Source organism: Myripristis murdjan, chromosome 5, assembly GCF_902150065.1.
Source record: "Myripristis murdjan chromosome 5, fMyrMur1.1, whole genome shotgun sequence".
NCBI lineage: Eukaryota > Metazoa > Chordata > Actinopteri > Holocentriformes > Holocentridae > Myripristis > Myripristis murdjan.
Genome location: NC_043984.1, coordinates 31165515 through 31189708, shown reverse-complemented (window position 1 = coordinate 31189708; position 24194 = coordinate 31165515). Strand labels below are relative to the sequence as shown.

Here is a 24194-nt window from a genome sequence, read left to right as displayed (position 1 = left end):
AAGTATAACGAAGCTCAGAGGGGAGAGAGGTGCTGTGCCTAAAGGGGTTTCTTCAGTTTCTTTTTTAAAATCAGCTCTGCTTTGTGTGTGTGTGTGTGTGTGTGTGTGTGTGTGTGTGTGTGTAACAGTAACCCATTTAAGAACAAATTTCGGCATGGATGAAAATGTAGCCACTGTGTCTGTCAGTTTGTTTACATGTTGATTGATTTGACTGAAGCCCGAAGCTTTGCAAATTGACTGGCGTAGCTGTTTAGCCGGGGCCAGGCAGTTAAGTGACAACTAAATAAAAATTTCAAGTGTATTTTGGAAATAGAAATGCAAATGTATGCATATGTAAATGGTTTGTTTACGTTTGTATTGTTTGTGAGCGCTGGAGCAAAAATAGACGGGTGTTTTAGAGTGGTGGCAGGATCAGAAAAGTGGCAAGGAGATTATTTTCCCTTACCTAGTCCTCGACTGCAGAAGTTTGTGTGTGTATAAACCCCACTGACGTATCCAAATAAATCTGGATTGGGGATTAATCTTCCTGAGTGTCCTGCTACATGAAATCTAGGCTTTTTTTTTTTTTTTTTTTTTTTTTTTTTGGGCTCCCCTCCTGATGCTAGATAGCGGTCTTCCAGAGTACAGCTGGTATCTTGACTGCTTCCTATGATTGAGTTTTCTCTTGGTGTTAGGTGTCGTCAGATGCTGCAAGGTGCAACACACACAACCAATGTTTATAAATACCAAAACATATTTCACTTATTGCCGCCGCTCATAATTCTATTATTGGCTGGCAGCGGCGTCGAGTAAACAATGCAAATCTAATTGCATACATGAGGGGCATCTCATTAAAAGAAATGCGTCCCATTGGAATTACATTAAGTGAATTCCACCGTGCTCAAATGTAGAACACATGATTGCATGCATTTAGCACTGCTTCCTGGCATGTTGAAGTGGAATAGATTAGCATACTTAAAGCCAGCATTTACTCGTGTTTATGGAGATTTTCTATTCGTGTTAACTCTGGCAGCGGTGGTCATAAAATAAAGCCTTCAGGCAAAGACATGTGAGAATGTCAGATCGTGAACGAGAAGGTGAACAAGAGGGCAGCGCCCAAAAATACACAACCATAACTGTGTATTTTCGGCTGTGAAGGTATGCAACACTCCGACTCGCGCTCTTTTACCGTAATGAGTTTTGAAGCCACCACCGATCATCTGGAAACTTAAAACAAACCGTTCTGCCATTCATCTGAGCGATTCAAATATAGCGTATTATACACCTGCCAGAGTAACGTGACTGCCGCTTGTAAGACAGGAGTCGTCATGTGTTTCATTTGAAGTCAAAACTAATAATCTTCCGGTGTGGTTAGGGAGGCAGGTATGCACAGATGGTCATGTGGGAAATATGGATGCTACTGTAGCTGAACGGTTTGGCTGCTGCATATTAATCTGAGCTATGTGGATACATGAATATGTGACTGACCCAAGAACCTTTCCATTTCTCTCTCTCCGCTCTCCCTCTCTCTGCCCAGTGGGATGCCATTAATGAGATGGACGAATACTTCAGCCCCATCCACACGTACCAGGTGTGTAATGCTCTCAGTGTGTGGCCATCTATCTCTGCTGTTCTCTGTGCAGGCCCGTACGGTTGCCGGTTCTGTGTGTTACACAGCCGTACAAAGGAACAAATGGGATCGAACTTCCATAGCACTAAGCACTAAAGCACCATTAAGTGCACTACATATGACATGTTAATATCAATGCATCGTTTCTACATTAATTGTGAGACACATTACTGTTGCGACCATAAACAGATGAGACCTGCAGATTCATTCTCAGCCTCTTGCAGCTTCTGTGTTACATTCAGATTTGTTGGAAATCTGCTACGTTGCTTCATAGCACTAAATCAGAGGTTGGAAAATTCAGAGGCGGTTTTTCTGACTTCCAACATGAACTCTCTGTTGGTGCTTTTGGGTGGAAACATGAATGGCTGCATGTGTATGTCTGTGACAAACTAATGCTTGCATAACATTTGTTGTTTGAGTTTGTCATAGTTTTGTAGGCTTATCCCTGTTATTAGGCCTTGTTACCAAAACTCTTTATCATTTTGGTAAATGGTTGCTATTATTCTCCCCAAAACATACAGATGTTATGACAATCTAGTACCGTTGAGAATAAAAGCCTCTATAAAGTTATTACAGCACAATGGAATAACACATAACCCACATATTTAAGATAAAGTTTTATAAGTAAAATATTAATGTGAAGAGAATTCTTTGTCGTGATGCCTAAGTTTCAAACTGGGAATTTTTATTCAGCTTCCACGTACGATGGAATACAGGGTGATACAAAACTTTATTCCATTTCCAATATTCTAACTGCGTAGTTTCCATTTCCTGTTGGCTTACCTTGTCAGAATACATATTAACTGTCATCAAGGGGAGCTACAAACTCTTATTCTCCTTCTTGCTCCTCAAAACAACCACCGCAAAACCAGGGAGGGGCCACAAGTAACAAAATAATCTCTGCAACAGAGAGCAGCAGAGGGGAAATGATGGCAAAACGTGGCCTTCATTTTGAAAAACGCAAAAAGCTACACGCAGCAGCACAAATGAAGATGGTGATTTCTTTGCGCCAGGTATGCAACGTGATGAGCCCCAGCCAGAACAACTGGCTGAGGACAGGCTGGATCCCTCGAGACGGAGCCAGAAGGATCTACATCGAGGTCAAGTTCACACTGAGAGACTGCAACAGCATGCCTGGAGTCCTGGGCACCTGCAAGGTAACACTGACACAGAGACACGGCACAAAGAGAGAGGGTGATAATAAGGGATAAAATGTGCAGGAGCAGGAGGGGAGGCTGCACCCAAAAGAGTGGGAACTGAAAATGGAAACGTGGAGGTAGATAATAAGAGAAAGAAAGCAGATTTAACTTCCACAGACTATATATTTTAATGGCTTTCATAAATACTTACGTATGCACGTCTAGCTGTAAAGCAGTCGTAGTGCTTTACAAACACACAAAGTCTCATGATATTATATTGAAGCATATTGTGTAAAAGCATATGAAGTGACTGTGATTGAGCACTGGGGATCAGGTCCTCTTAAGCTGAACACAGTAATATGGTCAGTTAAAGGACTACATTAACTTTTTAGGAGACTATCCAAGCGATGATGAGAGCACAGGCACCAAAATCATCTCCGTATGTCAGGAAGATAGTTTTATCCGGCGCATGTAATGTTTTAGCATACAGTAAAGCTGCTGCTCTGTAAAATATGAAACCTTGATGGCTATGGCGACCCGTTGGATGCCTTATCGGCTGTGCTTTATAGTCTTATTGCAACGAAACCACTCTCACTTGCAGGAGATCTGTCCTCTCATGAGACTCTGAGTAACTTATTTTGTTTACACACGAGGCGAGTGAAGCTAGTCAAACAGCTATCTGTAGTTTTTGCACTGCTGAGTCGTGTAATGGACTTCTCCAGCGATGACGACACAGCATTTTGCTTCAAAACTCACGAATCTCAGGCTATAAAATAAAAAAAAACAAAATCAATGTAGTGTCGCTTAAAGGTTCATCCTCATGCTTTGGATAATGCCGATCACCCATGGTTACTCAACATATTGTAAGGTTAAGTGTCAGCATGTGCACTGGACAGAACTGGTTTCCCTTTTTAACCAGTTTTCCCTCGTCCTCATTGAGCTCGAGGTTTGACTGCATCATTTGCACAATAGACGAATACGGAGCACCACAAATGTGTAAAAAAACAAAAATTACATAGGTAATTGTCCAACAAAATGTAATTACATTGTTACATATTCATTTTCTGACATTTGGATAACTTATCACTGATTGCTTTCTTGTTGTTGCTCTTCTTCTTCTTCCAAGTCTTCCTCTTCCACCTATATTCCTAACCCACTGAACACATAACAACACACTGCTGCAGTATTTCTAAATGTGCAATTATTCTTTATTTGCATTATAGATAGGATGTTACCCAGGGTTGTATGCTGTATAAGATTATATTCTTATATCTTCTCCAGGAAACTTTCAACCTGTACTACTATGAGTCTGACCGAGCAGTCGGCTCGGCCATAAGAGAAAATCAGTTCATTAAGATTGACACCATCGCCGCCGACGAGAGCTTCACCGGGGTGGACCTGGGCGTCCGCAGGCTCAAGCTCAACACTGAGGTACGAGCAAACCCCCTGACTGAGAGGACAGATATAACTCAGTGTTTTTTTTAGTCTCATCTCTCACTTTGGGTAGAGCATTAATTGCGGTTCTTAGCACGTACGCCTCCATAGGAGTTCAAGACAAGTTGGAAATATTAACAGCCTGAGGGATCCTGTGTCACCCCTCATCATTCAGCCTGTTTTTGTAGCTCGCTTTTGCAGATCAGTGAAAGTAAACAGTAGGGCTCGGTACTGTAACACTGGCAATTTTTGATGCTGATAACAACCCTAATAGTAAGGGAGAAATGACTTTTCTAGATAGCTGTCTTTTGTTATGAAGGCACATCTCATTGCGTCAGAGTCATTTTCTGTATGTAATATTTCTACAAGCCATCTGTTTTTCTCACAGAGGGCAGAACACACCACAAAAAATACCAAAAAGCTGGAATAAAATTCACTTTACCAACCTCACAATATTACCTTTTGCAAACATCCATATATGGACAGGCTTTTTTTGGCCGAGATTTTAAATCAGATTTGAATGTGTGGGCAATAAAAGTGAAAGTGAGTTCTGTCAAAGTTAAACACTCCTCTCAAGCCCCAATAAAGAATGTATTTGGCCACACAAATTCACATAGATTCTTGAAAACCTATAGGTAAACTGGATATAGATTGAAAGCAATCCTTTGTCAACTTTCATAACCACTGATGACTGTGGTCTGTTTAATTTCCGGTGCTTACAAGAAATACCAATGAAAACATCTAAAATCTAATTAGCAGACAACGTCGTCATATCAAGAGCTTGCCGAGTCAATTTGACAGTCAGAAATCCATTCAATCCATTAAATCAGTTTGTAAACAAAGCCAGTCCTGGGGTGACAGCGATGGTGTTTCGACAGGCGGGACTGGCACTTTAAAGGCAGGAGAAACCTGGATCTGTGTTTTCTGTACTTTAGTATTCTGTTTCCTCCTTTGGGGGGAAAGGAAATTCACCTCGTGAAGTGAGAGGAAGAGTGGACACTGCAGAATGGAGGAAAACCTCATCAGAGACTGAACTGCATTTTTCCCTCCTGACATTTTTGGGATTCTCATTAGAAAAGGTTGAAAAACAGGGGATGCTGTCAAAATGTTATTAGATTTTGAGAAGGACAATCAGGAGAAACTATAAACTATACAATATTTCCTAATTTGTCTTGATTTACTCCTAGCTGGCTTCATCGTGGCCTATCTTACGGTTAATTTTTCCAAGGCCACTACTGTTTTGGATAGTTTTAAGGTCAGTGCCCACAACAACAAGAAGGCACTCTTCCTTTACAGTAAAACAATTTTAATCATAGAATCTTCTTGTCAGACAAACCACTGTGGATTTTAACAAGATAGATAAACATAATTTGATTTAAAAAGATTAATATTTATCTTAAAACATCCATGTTCCCAAGCTGCTCTTGGAAGCGGAGCAGGTGATTAATGACTTCTGCCAAAGCACAACAGCACACAGTAGTGCACAAATTACATTAAATGTGTGTTCATGCTTTTTTGTTAAAAAAAAAAAAAAAAAAGTGTTGCCTGAACCACAGTTTGGGCTCATGATATGAACACAGGGTCATGTTTTAAGTTAAGAAACTCTATTCATCAAACTATGAGGTGCAGTGTTTTGTTAAAATTTCACGTGCCACCCGTTTGGCTTTCGGTGTATTTTTGTTTGACAGTTTCACCTTGCTTTAATGATGGAGGCAGAAGAACCAATCAGCTACTGACACGGTGTGAAATGCCTCCCCTTTGTTTTGATTTGCCGGTCAAACATTGACCTTTTCTCAACTTTAGTAAGGCATTTATGCCCCAAAGCACCCTCAGCATCATTGAAAAGTCATTTTAAGGTAAACAGGGAGAATTACGCATGTGCACAGAGAATTACAGACCATATCGCAGGTCATACCTTCTTTATTTATAGTCACTTCAATGTCAAAAAGTTATTTATTGCAAATCAGGCTGATTACGCAGAGTCACATTAAAGGACAATGCCACGAAAAAATCCAGTGATGTTCAACCCCCTTTTGGGAGGATAGATGATGAGGTGAAGTGAAATTAAAGTCCTGTGTCCGTCTTGCTCACTCAGGTGCGAGGCGTCGGCCCTCTGAGCAGACGAGGTTTCTACCTGGCCTTCCAGGACATCGGGGCGTGCATCGCCCTGACCTCGGTGCGGGTGTACTACAAACGCTGCGTGGGCGTGAGCCGCAACCTGGCGGTGTTCACGGACGTGGTGACGGGCGCCGACTCCTCCTCTCTGGTGGAGGTCAGGGGTCAGTGTGTGGACCACGCCGAGGAGAGGGACACGCCTAAGATGTACTGCAGCGCCGAGGGCGAGTGGCTGGTGCCCATCGGCAGGTGTGTTTGCTCCGCGGGATTCGAAGAGCACCGAGACTCCTGCATAGGTGGGTGTAATCTCTGACATGGGTTGTTTGTGCGGTGTATAGGGCTGGGCAACATGGACAAAATTCAATATCACAACATCTGTGACCAAATACCTCTGTGTTGCATACCTGTCAAGTATCCCGTTTTGGCCGGGATTTTCCTGTATTTTACCCTCCTTTCCCGGCCCCCTCCCGTATTAGTATTTTCCTGTAAATTTCCCGTATTTAACCTGCATTTATTAAAAATAATAATAATACCCCGCGGCGAGCCGCCCATTCCCAGTCTGACGTCTGCCACCCGCTACAGTAACCCTACTGCATGTACTGTAGGTGGCAGTTGTCACGAGGTTAGTGTGACATTGTCAGAGAAGAGTGACAATTGACCTCCGAAACTGTCGAGGTAAATAAACATCCCATGTCTGATTATAAGGACCAAAAACGTTTTTTAGTTAAATGGAAGACATGATGACTGTATTTGAACTATTGAAAAAAAATCTCCCGGATTTTACTACTCAAATGTTGACTGGTATGCTGTGTTGTGATAAAACTGTGGGGTTGAGTATTGGTGCTTTCATATGCTACTTACACAAAATTAATCTCTGATAAACAATCATTAGTAATGTGGATTTTTTTGAACAGCTAGAAGCCAAATAACTCAAGAAAGCTCTAATAAGTTTACTGTATTGTATGCTTTAAAGTCACAGTGAAATGAAAAATGACTTTTTCAATTTGGTAGCTAATTTACCATGTCAGAATAATCACATGTTTAACTGTAGCTGCCAAAAGATTTGCTAAATTTTGATTGTCTAAAGTATTGTTATAGGTTATCCTTGAAAACCTGGCCCTGCCCTAACAAATTGTAAAACAGGAAAAACACAAAACTAAGTAAGCAAAAAATAAACTCTCAAATGGCATTTCAGTGTGACATTAACGCCAGGAAAACACAGCACTTAAGCCATATTATGATATTATGATATCCAAAATCCCATGTAATATCTCCTATAGTCTCCTATCATAAGATGAGCATGGTATCTATTTGAAGCAGAGTAGATGGTACAATTTTCGCTTTGCCTGGCAAATCTGTCATTTCTATATCACAGCCGTTTGCCCGCAGAATTTTCTACTATCTCTGCTATTCATGAAAATGAACTTCACAGGTGAAAACATGAGAGTGGTGGGATGGCTTTGCGGTTTGAGTGACTGAAAGGTTGCATGTTTGATCCCGGCTTTAGGCAGGTGTCATGTCAAATTGACTAAGACACTGAACCCTACCCGCACGCTCATTGTTAGTCTGCCCGAATAAGAGCATCAGCTAAAATGTCTGGAATGTAAAATGCCTCGAAAGCAACAGATGAATTTTGAGAGGTGCTACCCTCTATGGCCGCGGAATAAAAAAGTCTGTTTGAAGCCCTGCTGGTGATGTGAAATAAATAAGTGAAGTGAAGAAGGTTCATGGTCCGGTCAAAAGTCTCCCTGTGGTCTGACATGGTCTTCTGAAGTTTGGTCAATTACAAGTAAAATCTTGTGGCGTGTTTGAAGTGAGACTTGCCTTGAGTCACATGATGGAGAATAATGGGTGATCCTTGAGGTGCAAAAAATTCTTGATGTCTTCTTTTTTTTATTTTTTTTCTCCCAATCATTTTTTTTTTTTTTTTTTTTTTTACGTGCATTCAGTTTTGTGTTGTTGTTTTTTTGATGGGTTGACCTCATTTAGAGACCTGTGCATATTTCAGGTTGTTATGGGTTACAGTAATTAAAACCTATTAATCACAGAGCGATGGATAATTAAACGCTAAAAGCATTTTGTCAGCTAAACGAGCCGAACGAGACACGCAACACTGGTTTGCTTGCACCCCACCCCCCGCTCCCACTCCCCTTCCCCCCGCCCAATACCACCCCTACACGCACACACACACACACACACACACTCGCAGAGCCACAAATCTCAGTAGTGTCTTACCAATTTGAAGCCAGAGGCAAACACTCACTCTCTTGGTTAGACACACAGAAAGCCCCTTGTCAAAACGGGTTTAAATGCGTACAAAGGGTGTGTATTTGTGTGCCTCCGGATGTGTGGGTGTGTGTGTCCAGTTCAGAGGGATACTTACACACTTTCTATAATTAGTTGCAGGCAATTAGCATCAGCACAAAAATGCAAAGCAGTGTCCATCAGAGGAGCTTAGCACAGCCCGGAGAAGGCTGGGAGGACGGCTGTTGTGGTGCTGAAGCCAGAGACACAGCGGAGCCTAAAACCACCTAAACTCAGGTTTTAATTGGCAGAATAGAGTTTATCCACCTTTTAGAACTGGCATAAGTAAATTTATAGTGATATGTCAAATTGATATAGAAGGTATACGAGGAAAGAGACAGGATTTTCAAGGACAAAGAGCATATTTAAAGACGATCACCACACTCATGACTGAGAACATAGAGAACAAACCTTGTTCTCTAACTGAGGAGCCAAGAAAACAAGGCAGCGATATTGAAAAACAAAGATTCTGCACACTTGCGAAATTCTTTAATAAAGATGCCACGCTTTCAGTGAGTAGACCGTTCATCAGGGCAAGCAGTCTACACAGTGGCCTGCAGGGATCAGGGGCCGACCCCCAAAGAGTCAATTTTCCATTCTATCACACTGATTATTGAGAAGGAATTGTGAAAAAATAAAACTTGAAATTGACTCCAGCTGCACACTCGGCTTTTGATTTGTTTTCATTTAAACGACCTATTATAATATGTGTTCTGTTGCTTTGGCTGTGATGTTCTGGGTTTTGTTTTGAAGAACTATTTCTATTTAAAGAAGCAAAAAGACACATCACAAATATACAATCGATATGTGTGTGCATCTACATGTAATTATCACACACTTATATGGAAAAAGGAATCCTGTTCGCATTATTTTGGAATATTCACTGCCCTGAAATCATCCCTGGCTTTTATAAATTTTTGTTCTGACCCCTGGGATTGTAATCAATTTAGAATCAATTCTGTCTGTTCACAAGGAGTTGGAATTAAAAAAAAAAAAAAAAAAAAAAGGAAAAAGGACTTGCCTATCCCTGTACATCTGCATGTGATTCTAGTTTGCATGGAGAGTGCAGTTCAATAGATTCAACCTGTAGTCCTTGCTATATGTGCATACACATAAAGATATATTCACAGGACAGGACAGAAAAAAAAAATATACAGTTTGCATCACAAAGTGACAGTGTGAAAAAAAAAACAAAAAAAAAAAAACAAAGGTAAGCAATCAGGAAATAAAATTCCTTTTCAGTATATTAAAGGACCTGCAAGGAGAACAGGAAGGCTACGGGAACAAAAAAGAAAAAAGTGTATAAAAGCATCTTCATATGAGAATGCAATCATTTGCTTCCCACTGGAGGTAGTTTGTCCCATAATAATCACCGACAGGATGCGATGATTTACCCCCGTTTTTTTTTTTTTTTCTTTATTTAGCGTTACATCACAGTCTGCAGCTGGAGTGCAAAAGTTGATTTGCTGCGGAGTAGACAGAGAGAGGGAGAGCTGTTCAATATATTCACCGCTGACGTCTTGTCTCTCTGGCACCAAACTGGGTCGCTGTGCTAATTCACCCTCACCAAACACAGCCACAGTCACGCACACACGAGACCAGACAAGACCCAGAGAGAGGGGGGGGCGGCGGGGGGTGGGAGGGGGGCATGAGAGGGTGAACGAGGCCCAGCCTAAGTGGTTATGGCTTGTATGTGTGGGGAGAAAAAATGATTAAGACATGAATGTGTGTGCATATTTGTGTGTGTATGCGTGTGTGTGTATGTGTGTGTAAGTGTGTACAAGCGTGCCTAAGTGGTTCTCCCATGACAAAGGCGCAGAGCTTGGCTGAGAGCACGAGATGGTGTGTGTGTGTGTATGTGTGTGTACATATGTGTGTGTGCGTGTGTGCAAAGGGTTGCGTGACATGCCGTTAAAAGTGTCACAGGAAGGGAAGCAATGAAAGACGAAGGGGGAAAAAAAAAAGAGAGAGAGAGAGAGAGAGAGAGAGAGAGAGAGAGACGTCTAGTGGAGTGGCCGACTGGACCCTCGTCCACTCCAGTTTCCATCATCACACTGGGTGTGTGTGTGTGTGTGTCTGTGTGTGTGGGTACATGTACACATGCGAACATGTGTGCAGATGTGTGTGTGTGTGTGTGTGTGTGTGTGTGTGTGTGTGTGTGTGTGTGTGTATGCGTGCCTCCCAGAGCTAGTGGAGAATGGACTAAAGTGCCCCATACAGTGAGAGCGATCGAGGACACACTGATATGAGACACACACACTTAGGCTGGTCACATCCACTCAACTCACCCAGCCCATCCAAGCCTGTCACACAGAGAGGGAGGGAGAGAGAGAGAGAGAGAGAGAGAGAGAGAGAGAGAGAGAGAGGGGAGAGATGGGATGCTTACTCACACATGTAGGTTAGCTCGCTCTCTTTGGCTCAGTCAATGGACCAAAGCCTGTGCTCCTATTTTCTGAATTGTGCTGCGTCTCTGATGCTTGCGTGTGGTTCATCATTGAGTACACGCGCAGGACATGATATTATTCAGCAACCAGGGGCGGATAAGAAACTCAGAACGACAACAGCTTCATATTCTCTCGTTCATTTCGACTGAAAACTTTGTCAGGTCAAAGTTTGCACACCAAAGTGTCCCAGTACACTTTACAATAAAAAAAAAAAAGGAAATTAAAAGGAGACTTCATAAAAAATCTATATATATAAAATACGAATAAAATTTAAAACCACAAATAGAAAATATGAAGAAATGCAATATAATGTAGAAAAAAAGGTGTGATGCAGACATGGAAAAATTAGGGGATTGAGGCAATAAGAGAAATCAGAAATATTTTATTGATCCCTAATAGGAAATTGGGTAGATGTTTTTTTTTTTTTTTTTTTTTTTGTGTGTGTATTTTTTATGTTATGTTTAGTACATTAAATGACAACAAAATACACTGAAACCAACCATCATTACTCTGTCTGCAAAGAAAAGCACAGTTGCACGACTCTGTATTTGTTGGAGAATTAAAGAAATTAGAATGTATGAAAAACAAGAAGGTATTAATTGGGCAAAAGCAATTAAACTATTGATCGTGAATTAACAGTGTGGAGCTAATATGCTAATTGCTACATTGGATTTTTTTTTGGGGGGGGAATAGAGGTTGTTTTGTTTTGCAAGAGTGATCTTGAGTTTACTCTCCAAGGAAAATTTCTATTACATGGTCTTTTTTTTTTTTTTTCTCCTGTTGTACATCATCACACAGCGCATTGCCCTTCAGATTCAGCCCAGGTAAAGTTTTTTTTTTTTTTTTTTTTTTTTTTTTTTTCTGAACCCTTTTTACATATTTTCTACCGAATTTTTGTTCATTTCCACTACGACTTCCAGTAATTCTGGAGGACACTGTACATATTACATACTTTGATATTTCTATGTGACAGTACATTTCTGGGAACTTTAAAATCACAGCGAAAAGGCTCTTACTGTCGCTGCATGTTAGAGATTATCAAAGGCCGATTGTTCTTGAAATAGTTTTTTTAAGCCCTTTTTAAGGGAATGCAGGGCACCCGAAGACATATTTGTTCTCTGTAGCCTCCAATTGATGTATGTGATCAAACTGTGTGTGTGACTCTGTGTGTGTGTGCGCGTGTGTGTGAGCAGCGGTGTCACCATGGCGCCTGGCAGGTCTTGTAATTTGTCACTTCTCCTTCTTAAGCAGGCAACAATTATTGGCTCCTCCAGTCACACTGAGGGATTGTGGGATTGTTCGGGGTCTCTTTGACTCTCCTGTCAGCAAACTCTTCTCTCTGTCAGTCAGAGGCCGAGAGAGAGAGAGAGAGAGAGAGAGAGAGAGAGAGAGAGAGAGAGAGAGAGAGACGTAAAGCAGCATATTTGAAGGCAGAGGGATGATGGAATGAGTAAGAACAAGTGAGAGAGATGAAAAAAGAAAGGAATAAAAGGAGTGGCACCTAAGGAGCAAAACTGAAAAGAGAGAGAGAGAGAGGGATAGAGCGGGAAAGAGAGAGAGAGAGGGAATGAAGGGAGATTATGAAAGAGAGTAAAATGGGAGCAGCGAAGTGAGAGGGCGGCAGGGAAAGAGAAAAGGTATGACACTCCGCCACATAATGTGATCATTATCTGTCAATGTGGCGCTGTGGAGAAATATCACAGGGAGACAGCAGCAGGCGACAAGGAGGATTTAATATTCCTCTATTATATATTTATTTCATCACACACAAAGAGGAGCCTCCCTGAAGGGGGGGCGTGGGCAGGAGGGGGAAGTTCACACACCCACACACACACACACACACATGCACATATACATACACATTGAATGTCCTTTCTCCAGCCTGTCAGCCCCTCCTCCCTCGCTCCTCTGAGCTGTCACTCTGCGCTTTTGGCATTTCGACTTCAATCACAGGATGCACACATGCAGAGGTAGATGCAAACACGCGTGCACGCACAAACACACACACACACACGTGCATGCACACCCTCACAACCCCATATAGGTCCAGCCAAGCATATGCAGAGTTATACCTGTGCACACACACACACACATCCAAAAGTGTTTGTGCATCTCAGGCATTCACACACAAACACACATGTCATTTAAACTCCAGAGACGGAGCTCTGCATGCCCGTCACTGACAGGATGAAGCGCTCTTGTTGCCCTGGGTCCCTGAGGTCCAGACAGGTGAAAACAGCTGACACTCAAACGTGGAAAGTGAATTTAGACCAATATACTGGTCAAATGATAAATGATGTATTCAGCTGACATTGGCCTTTTTAATATTATATCAAATATCAGACAGCCACAAGGCCCATATGATGGAGGTGACCACAGCTACATAAAAAAAAAGCTCTCAAAACATGCACTGTATTTTCATTTTCATTTCACATTTTAAGCATTTTATGCATTAGGTGCACTGTGTAAAATTGCATTCAGATGAGGATGCTTTATCTCCATTGACAAAAAATGTAGAATGTGCACAGTCTATATGGCTTGCATTGTCGACCTGATTCACTGATAAGTTTCATGCTTTTTGTCAGCTGAGTCTCAATGGTCCATACTTCAGTCAACTTTCAGTTTTGCATAGTGCACCTTTAATTGTTCAGTTATGTTTTGTGTTAACTGATTCTTCATTTAATGGAAAATTCCACATTATATCACTTTTACACTATTAAAACTGTTTAAAAACTGTTGAAAATGGATTTATGATGATAATAATAATAATAATAATAATAATAATAATAATAATAATAATAATAATGCATGTCATTTATATAGTGCTTTTCAGAATACTCGAAGTCGCTTCGTGGATTCGTGGCATTGACTTTCTGGTGCTGTATTATTGTTTTACGGTGTAATCGTGGTACACACAGAGAGCAAATACAGCCTCAATGGAGCTTCAATGGCAGAAAGAAGAGAGCTCTCCCTCTTCTATGTTGGATTTCTCCTTGTATGTTTGTTTGCTGAATTCAAATTCAAATTTTAATACTCCTGTTTTAGACTTCTGTTTATACTCCTGTTTAGAATATTCCGGTTTTTGCCCTTATTCCGAAAAACACAATATTCCAACTAAGCTGTTTACATTGCTAATGAGGATGAATGTTCCACTATTATTCCTCTATATCATCGATGCATACTTATTGAAAAACTCTGCATTGTGAATATCCAAAAACCTGTTGATATCCAAATCTTTCATAATGTCTTAAAGTAGGCGTGTTTCTCCTTCTGAGCAGAAATACTTTTGTGAATGCATCTCTACCCCAACCTTGCTGACTGTTGGCTTGATGGTTTGCTCACATGGCATGATGGTAACCCTAGATTTGCGAAACTCTTGCACATGCACTTGATTTAGCACAGTAGCGCTTGCCTTGGTAGTGACCTTACCTTAACCTTAATTCTTCACTTCACACATGAGAGTTCAAACCTAGATTTGTGAGAGTTTTGCAAATCTAGGGTTACCATCTAGACAGGACTCACACAGAGCTGGCAGTAAACAGGCAGCCATGTGCCGCAAACTGCAGAAAAAAATATCCCACATGTCTCAATCGGACAATGCTAAGACCTATGGGAATATAAAAAGACTTGTATCAAATTCAGAGTATTGTCATATTCAGAATAATAGTGGAGTATTAGTGTGCATGTGAAGATACTGCCTGTCTCATGATGGTCAAAATGCTGCTTGAGAGGCTTTTTTAAGATAAAAATTCTGGGGAAAAGACTGAGGGCCCTATCTTGTGCCACCCGCTACCCGCTGCCACTACCCGCTACCCGCAAATTGCGGATTTAGGAACTTCCCTAAACGGTATAGCGGGTGGTCAGGACCACCCGCTATCCGCTATCCCTAAAGTTTGGGCTGTTAGGAGAGCGCGCCCAGGCGGCTTCAATGCGCGCCCCGACGGAGCCTCGCCACGCACACGGTCGGACTGATACCGGGACGCCGCCAGAATGGACTGAGTATATTACTCATATAGACTGTTTAGAGGAAAGACTGTTTTAATTGGACACTTACGCCAGCACGTTTTATTGTTTTATCATAAGCCAGCAGCTGTGCTATATTTTTATTTTTAATATTTTATTTGCCCAATCTACCTTGTCAATAAATTAGTTTACACATAGTTCCACCTCTGCCTCTTGTGTGTGTGTGTGTGGTGTGACCCGGGGATTTTACTCAATCAGTACAACCTTGTGACACGTCCACTTGGACACATGTTGCTCCACCTCCCGAATTAACTCGCCTATAATATAATATATAATATGTATATAAAGCAAACTTGCTTTAGCCTCAGTAGAAGCCCTGAGAAAATCTACCTCCCTCTCTCCATCGCGGGTTTAGGATTTAGGATAGCGCAGCCTGCCCTTAAAGGCAATGGCACCTGGCACACTGATTGGTTTAACTGGCGTAACGCCCAAAACACGCCTATGCATAATATAGCGGGTAGCGGAGGTGTTTTGCGGATAGCGGGAGGTGCACAAGATAGCAACTTTTACGGGGGAACGCCTCTTCCTAAATCCTAAATCCGCAAATAGCGGGTTTAGGGAGTCTGGCGCAAGATAGGGCCCTGAATGTGTGGCAATTTTAGGGAGAAAAATGCACAAATCTCAAAGACAAAGAAAGTGTAAATCACTGCAAATGTTGGCGACTGCGAACTTCACCCGAAAAATATTAGGATCATATCAGCCTCCAAAAAACCGTATTTGTCGAACGCTAAAGTAAAGACACACACTGTAACCATCATGGAAAACCGGACAGACAGCTGTATTTATCATTTATTGTAATTCTGTTTAGCAGTTTGAGGTGATACCAAGCCCACAAATCCAATTCCTCGGGATATATACAAAGTGCCGTGTGGCTCCCGAGTTCATCCCGCTTTGATTTCCTCAAGGCTGCAAAGTTCCTAATGAAGATGCAGTTAAGTGATTTGGGGAACAGATGATTTGGTGAGAACTTCATTATTCCCCGGCTCATGACCACTTGAGTGGAACACGATATTCATAATTGCTGTCAGAATCAACTTGTGGCGGCTCGCTATTGAGAAAGTAAGCACCTCAAATTGAAACCATCTCCAGAGAGGCAGAGACGGGGGAATATGGAGTGATCAAATTAGTTCCATCCTCCTGGCGGTTTGTAAACAACTGCTGATCAACAACATTGTTACTGTTTGGAGGCAAATGACACCGAGGCACCAGAAAAAAACACCCACTCTCACATCACAGCCTTGGGGCAGGAAAAGCTGCCTGGTGTGCTCATGAACACACACACACATTCAATTACACATGCGTACGGATGCACAGAGTGACGCACACACTCTCTCTTACACACACACACACACACACACACAAGCAGATTTTAATCCTCTAATGCCATTTCACCAGAGATTCCTATCAACTTCATTTGAACTCAGAGGAAGGTAATCATTTTTTTTTTCTCCTCATAATAGATCAGACGACTACAGCACATGGAGTGGTGTGGCATGTGCAATGGCTAATTGAAATATCCTTAATTAGCTGAATTAGGATGTTCAGGTTGGTAAAAACACTGGAAGGTTTCCTTATTAGCTGAATAAACCCTCTTCGTACTCATACTGTTCACACACACACACACACATAATGCAGTTATTTCCACCGAGCCACATCGACCATACTGATGTGGCAAAACAAGAACCCAACAAAAGCAAGAAATAACAACTATCACAGCTGCTGGCTGCATGTAGTGCAGTGGGAGACAGGGCACTGGGATTGTGTCTGTTAATATGTGTGTGTGTGTGTGTGTGTGTGTGTGTGTGTCCAAATGTGTGGGTCTCATTAAATGTGTGAGCAATGTACATCTGTTTGTTAGAGCACAAGTGTGTGAGCGCCTGTGCTGAGGGATTTGTTGTTGCCGTGCCAAGACTAATTAGTCTTTTTGTGCGTCTGGTTGGTCCTGGTTGCTGGATGACCAAGGATTTTGATTGGTCACTTTATTAGATGGAATAAACTGAGGAGAAGAGAGGAGAGGAAAAGAGGATAGAAGAGGAAAAGAGGAGACAATAGACAAGAGAAGAGGAGAGGAGATGGTATTATTAAAGCTTTCTCATGCTGTTAAGCCATTATGGCAGAGGCAGAGTGAGCACTGTGGTGTGGGAGAGAGATTGTGTGCGAGTGTGTGTGTGTGTGTGTGAGCGAGAGGGCGAGCGATAACAGAATGAATCATATCTCAGCCAGACACGGCACTGTTGTGTCACTCAAACTTCCCTCCAATCTTTGTTGTGATTGGCCAAAGCCCTATCTCCACAGCAGGTGCAGAGGGCTACACATCAGTGCACAAAGCAACTTTGCTGACACACACACACACACACACAGGCACACACACGCCACACACCACACACCAGGCACATGCATGCACACGCGTGTGTGCCCATGTTGCCAGATACACAAAGACACACTCTCACAAACAAATCCTCTTATGTGCAGCCCATATGAATGCTTAATTCAGAGATGAAAACGCGCACACAAAAGGCCGAGAGCTGCTGGGTGAATTATTGATTGAGTGTGTGCCACCCTTGGCCTGCAGTAGCCACACATGTCCCAGTCCAGTGTCTAAGAGCTATTAGTGCTGACAGTAAAGAGACAGGCAACATGATAGCAGATCACTGAGAAGCTGGCAGCCTCCGTCTGGAGGGACCGCGGGACTTCTTCAAATGATTTTCTGCCCTGACTTCTTGTTGAGTTAAACTGATGTGCACACAGGGCGCTGTCATTTAATTCTCCCCCTTTCAGACCTCCACCGAAGAGAATGTAGCTGGTGGAGGTGTGTGTGTGGGTGGTGTAGTATGTTTCTGTGTGTGTGTGTATGTGTCCTGAGATGTAATGACGTGGGACAGTGGCAGCCAAGTGGTAAGAGAAGAGCGTTTGTGGTTGCAAAGTCACCATTTTGAATCCCGGAACTGGATGGGAGATAGTGGGAGCTCTCAAATGAATTACTCTCAATGTGCCTTTGAGCAAGGCAAAGAACCCTCTGCTGTAAATGAATGAGATGCAAGGTGTTGCTGGAAAAGAACCTCAGTGTGATACTGAATGCTATGGCAAGCAAAAACCACAGCGCAATATTGTGATTTTGATATAATCCATAATTTTTGTAGGAAGTTCTGCATCACAATTTTGATTTTCACTGAAAAAATCTATTAACCTTTGAAAGATGAACTGATTTTTGCGCGCGATTGTACCACACAAACATGTTTTCATTTATAATGCCATTTTGTCACACATTTTATTTACCTTTACTGAAAAAAAAACAAACAAACTTGCAGCTCCTGTGATTTGAATCTCGCTTTTGGTCATATTTTGATAATATTAAAATCAATTAATTCTTCAGCCCTAATACATGCTCAGTTCACTTTCCCTGGACAAATAAAAATGAGACAATATTGAAAGGGTATGCAACATTTTGCTGTTCTTCGTCTCTTATTGAAAACCAGTACAGTAACAGATTGTTTATCTGTTATGCTGCAGTGTGGGTCTTTGTTATGTGCTGCTGTGAATATTTGTCAAATGTCGGCTGAGGGTTCATGTGTGTTTTCACTAACCCCAACCATTTATGGTTGGGGTTAAAACATAAAGACAATCTTGATGAAGTCTATTTTCACCTGTACGTGTTACATGCATTGTTTTTGAATGGACGTGATGGATGGGACGTAAATATCTTGGTGATATCACTTCAAAACAGTCTCTGGCACTATTTTAGTAGGTGTTTTTGTGTATCTGCTTGTTTGAGCTGGCATTAATCCACCTCCCCGTCACCTCCTGCCTGTTGACATTTGTGAAACGCCGGCTGGAAAAGAACCGCTGTGATCTTAATGATTTCATTTTGAACATTAATACCTCAGGAGTTCATGAATGGTTAACAGCCAAAATTGGGGAAGTAAGCACATTTCTTTAGACCGAGATTTCCTACCGTTTCTTCAAAAGGCAATTTCGAAAGGAAATTGGACCTGTTAGTGATTATACACACTGGAAGGTATGGAGAAACTCTGTTGTCTAAACTTGCAGCAACAGATTCCCAAGACAGAAACTGTGGTTATCTACTCCTGAGCTTAAATATAGAGATTAGCGTTTTAAAAGTTTTAAATATTCTCCCAAAGTGGAAAAAATCACTTCAAGTTTGGTGATAAGGGTTAAGTTGGTTAGTCTACTTTATTAGGGGGAAATTATGGCTCAGCTTTTAGTTAGTTAATTGGTCTCAGCTTTGCAGTTTATTTAGAAAGAGCAACTTAAGGCAGAGAGGTTTGACCACCTCATGTATCGCAGCTGGAAAATAACAGAAATTTCTGATTGAAGAGGAAGTGCTGTTGCTTTGCTGAGATTTTACTTAGGAAAAAGTTTCTCAGTTACTTCAGAAAACATAAGACACAGTCTTTCCCATTCAATGCAAAAAAGGACAGGAGGACCCAAAGTTCAAACGAGATTCTTTTAAATGGGGAGAAAAATGTCAAGTACCCAAAATAAAATGGATCAAAGCATGAATCAAGATACTGAAGATCAGGCAGTCTCTGGAAAAATGTAGCCTCCATAATGAATTTGATTTAAAATAGAACAAAGTAAAATGCTTCAGTCAAAACATACACCAACAACTGACTTTAAAACAAAAAAAATCTTAAAAAAGTACACAAGCTCCTCGCTCACAGTAATGAGAGTTATTACAGGCCCCGCCACAGAGGGCTGGGAAACAATGGAAAACACACTAATGACAATCAAACACGGGTTATTTTTCTGTTTAGGGAGCGGTATTGTCAGGAAAAGCTCATTTGGGTGTACAAATTCAGACCAAATTTAAGAGTTCATGGAGTCACTTCTGCATTCATCATCAGTGGAGTGGCTCCAGGCTACTCGGTTGCCTTTTGAGCGCTCGCACCACATGCAGCTAATGAAACCAGTAGCTTGGGGGTTATTTGTTTTTCTGCAACCTGAAAAAAAAACTCTTACAAATCTGTCTGTTTTTTCTTTTCTTTCTTTTTTTTTTTTTTTAAGTAACTGGAAGAGCGTGGTGTTGTCTTTTGCTGTAACAAACCTTTTCTTTCCGTTTTAGCTCGACAAGCACAAGGACAAACATGTGGCAGTGAGAAATTAGACTTGTGTAATTGAGCACAATTGCTTGATTTTTGTTGTTGATTTGTGCGCCTACAGGTATATATATCAAAGGATAATTAGACTATTCAAGGTGCTTTGGAGCACTTATGCCCTTATGTAAAATAGTTTTGATTGGGCTCATTTTTAACTAAGCTCTGGCTGTCTCTCTGTGTGTGTGTGTGTGTGTCTTTGTGCGTAATTCCTTCTGTTTTTTTTTTCCTTTCTTTTTACTGATTTGAGAGTCCTCCATTCTGCGGGGGGAATTATTATCATCCTGAGGGAATTATTATTTGACCGTACATCTGCTCAAACATACAAAGATACTCGTTCCGACAGATGACTTTGGAAATTGTTCTGTCTGTAGTTTATCGTACTTCCTAATCCGTGTTCAATCTCTCCTCTTGTTATGTGAGCTGTGTGATAAATCGTAAAAAAAAAAAAAAAAAAAAAAAAAGAGTCGTACCTTTGTTTTGAGTTTTAAGTGTGTGAACGCCGGCTTTTGTGCTCTTCCTCTTCCCTTTGAGAGGGATCTGAGCTGGCACACCGGCTGTGACCATATTAGCTCAGTCTGCCTCCTGCCTCTGCTCAGCACACTTTGTCCTTTTCAGATATATAAATAATCAAAAACAGCTGATTAATTTCCCCACTGATGCATCACAGCAACTGCTAACGTTGGGGGAGAAAAAAAAAAAAAAAAAGGGAAAGTTTAGCCTCTCTCACCCGCCCCGCCCCTTCTCTCCCCTGCCGCCTCTCTCCATGCTTTTCCCCCTCTCGCTTGTTTTCCGCCACACACACACCGCACACACTCTCTGATCTTCTCAATCTGTTGCTAATATGCCTTTCAAATGCCTATCTTTTTGAGTTACCCTTCCCCTCGACCCTCTCCCCCTCCCTCCCACCCACACCCTCCATCAGACACAGTTTAATGGTGACAGCCATTCAATCGGATAATTAACATCCGTTTAACGCTCATTAACCGGGATGTATTTGTCTCGTTTGATTTGTAATTACCGGGCTTTTTTCAAAGGAAAACATGCCGGTAATGTTCCCTTTGTGATGGCTTCATCGATGGCATTGATTTGAACCCAGCAGGGAGGCCAGGAGAGGCGAGGACGCGTATGGACTTAAAGCTATTGATGGTATACTTTATATTTATCTTTCCCTGACACTGACGTTCAGAGGAGAGAAGAAAGGCCCATGATGACAACTGAGGATGAGATGATAGTGCCCGCCATGCGACACAAACATGCTCCACGTTTAATTTCCATGCTGTAGGAAATATCTCTAAATCGCTCGCTTGGAGAAATGCAGTAATGTAAACAATATCTCCAGTGTTTTTCCTCTCTGTTCACACTGTTTTTCTCAATAAGGCCATCTAATTATGTGGTAAATGGCTTTATAAATTTGCTGTGATCATATTGCCAGAGGAAACCGAGACACCCTGCGGGATAAACAAATGCTTTTTCACTTGGACAGTTTCAAATTTGGCGTTTTTTTCTGCAGGTGATTTTTTTTTTGTCAAGGCAGGCTTTTGGTGTTGCCTGGCCTCCCGTGGTCCAGCACCGGCATTTAGGCTTTAATACAAAGTGTGTGTGTGTGTGTTGTTTTTTTTTTTCATTACTGACTTGCTCCCACTTTTGAGTGTTATAGAAATATTTGTTTACCAGCAGTGGAGTAGGGAGAAAAATTTTTGCTCAAGCCATATGTGATGAAACCTCAAATCTATGTCTGTCTTTTCCTTCTTTCTTTTCTTTTCTTTTGTTATATTGTTATTTTTTCTTAGTTAATAGGACAGTATAGAGGCACCAGAATCAGACTGTACATTGTGGTTATAATGGCCAACGTAGATTCTAACCCGATGCGCTCAGATGTGTGCTTTGCTATCTTCTTGGCGTTAGTTGATGCAGATGCAGAGGCACAGACCTCTCCAAAATCACATGAAGCCCCTCATGAATATGCATTTTGTCTGTGTTTTTAGGTAAATTGCAATCTCCACATTCCTCCCTGGAAGCTGAAATAACAGCATACTTCAATCAGTTTCATTATGCGGAGTTTGGCAGTTGTTTTTTTTTTTCCCCGCCGTCATGTAAACATGGAAGTCATGTCAAAACACTGGTCCTTTTCTCACATTTGGTAAGTGTGCGCACATTTTAACACACTCATAACAAACCGAATACAAGTGTTTCATTTGAGGAACTTGTAGAAGGGAAATAAAGTACAGGAACCAGCTTGCTGTACCAAGTTTGCTGTAACTGCACTGCTATTGTGTGAATGATTGTCCTCAAATATATGACATCAGCATCATTGTGCACAGAAAACACCGTGGCCTGGTTGAAACCATCTCCAGAAACTTGCTAAAAAAAAAAAAAAAAGGGACATACTGGTGACATATTTGTGCAGTATATATTTATGTCTGCATGCTGTACAGTCATACAGATCTATTCTGGACTGCAGATGCAGAGAGGAAGACGGGAGACTGGAGAAGTCGGTCTGATCTTGTTGAAAACACCAGTGTGTGTCATGTAGTAGGGAAGTGCAAAGTTTTTAAAGGGAAAAGAGAGAAGCTGATTAGATTGGCTTTTGCTGAAGTCGGCCCAAACTCCACCTGTTACTGATGTATTGCACCTAGCAGCAGTGTTAACTCCTGCTCCAACCCCCCTCCCGACAGATAACGACAGGATAGGCCTTATCGCCAAAATTGCAAAAAAATAAGTTGGCCACACCCCAGATAGGATTACGCCTCACCATGAAAATAGAGCCCCAAATCTCCACCCTCCACAGCTGCATGCCAATACTTGCTGTTGTATCAATATTAAAAAAAAAAAAAAAAACTAGCTGGCTAAATAAATATTTCAGATATTTCAGTTCAATGATGTTGATAACATGCTATGATTTGATTGGTGTGGGGCCAAACGGTGGCTGGCTTCCCTTGGCAGAGTCCTGACTACTCGCGGTTTGGCAGTGGCCTGACGGTAGCCTCATCTGATTGGCTAATCCCTCCATTTTTTTTTTTTTTTTTTTTTTTCCCCAACCAGGGATGCCAACTCTGGCCTCTTCGCGGATTTCACATGCCTGATTCTGCAGTGGAAGTGCAACCCCGTTTTTCACCCCACACACAATGACTGACATTCACTGCATGTTAATTAATATTTCGAGGGGTGCTGTTTCACGAACTGTAAGATGCTCGGTGGGATAAATTGGGAAGAGACGGCGGCGACAGTTAAACTGTTAAACGATTAAGTGCTTTTATTAAAATGACAGCTATGGTCTTAAAAAAGCCCGTGGCCTCCGGCAGAAAATGCCACTGTTTACCAACTGAACTCTCTCCTCTAACATTTTCCACATTTTTGACATTTTAAAACAATGAATACAAGTTTATAGCCTTTCCCTGAGGTCTCGGTCTCTCTCTGGTAGTTTTCTCGTCGAGTCTCAGTGTGGGAGGTGGTGCGGAAAGGGCATCATCATCATCAGTTTCAGTCAAGTTGTTCTTCTTCTTCTCCTCCTTCCCATCCCTACATTCTTCTCTGTTATATGCATTAATTGAACCAGAATATACCGTAAAAAAGCTTGCATGTTAATTATTTTTGCCCATTATTATATCCATTACAACACCAAGTGACAAACAGTGTCATTGTAATTGCTGTAAAAATGCAGCAGCTCAGTGGGAAGTCTCCTTTAACTTAAGTGTCAGTGTCATGGATATCCGATCTGACCAGTTGTTTGTCCTGGCGCTCCCAGAATGCCACAAGGCACTTTTACTCACAAGGCATATTGAAGTGCCTTTATCTCAGTTGTGATCACTGTGTTGTCTGATGACCCTGGTTGAGATAAACAATGTGAGTCCATCCATCTGTCCCTCTTTAAGGGTCTCTAACCAGCCCCATCTATCCGCCCGCCCCGCCTGTAGCCATCGATCTCCATCCACCTGGACACAAAACGCCGAGTAAATCAAGCCGACCTTCATTTAAACTTAGAGAGTGTTTGTCGAACTTGGAGGTTTAA

At 41.6% G+C, this 24194-nt stretch overlaps 1 protein-coding gene across 1 annotated transcript in view; it reads left to right on the top strand.

Annotated features, from left to right (window-relative positions):
• epha8 (eph receptor A8) overlaps positions 1-24194 on the top strand; it is a 102926-nt gene that overhangs the window by 43271 nt on the left and 35461 nt on the right. The window contains exons 3-6 of the mRNA XM_030052112.1: positions 1517-1570; positions 2623-2766; positions 4030-4179; positions 6278-6593. Coding sequence (XP_029907972.1) covers positions 1517-1570; positions 2623-2766; positions 4030-4179; positions 6278-6593 — 664 coding nt within the window. The remainder of the gene's footprint in view (positions 1-1516; positions 1571-2622; positions 2767-4029; positions 4180-6277; positions 6594-24194) is intronic.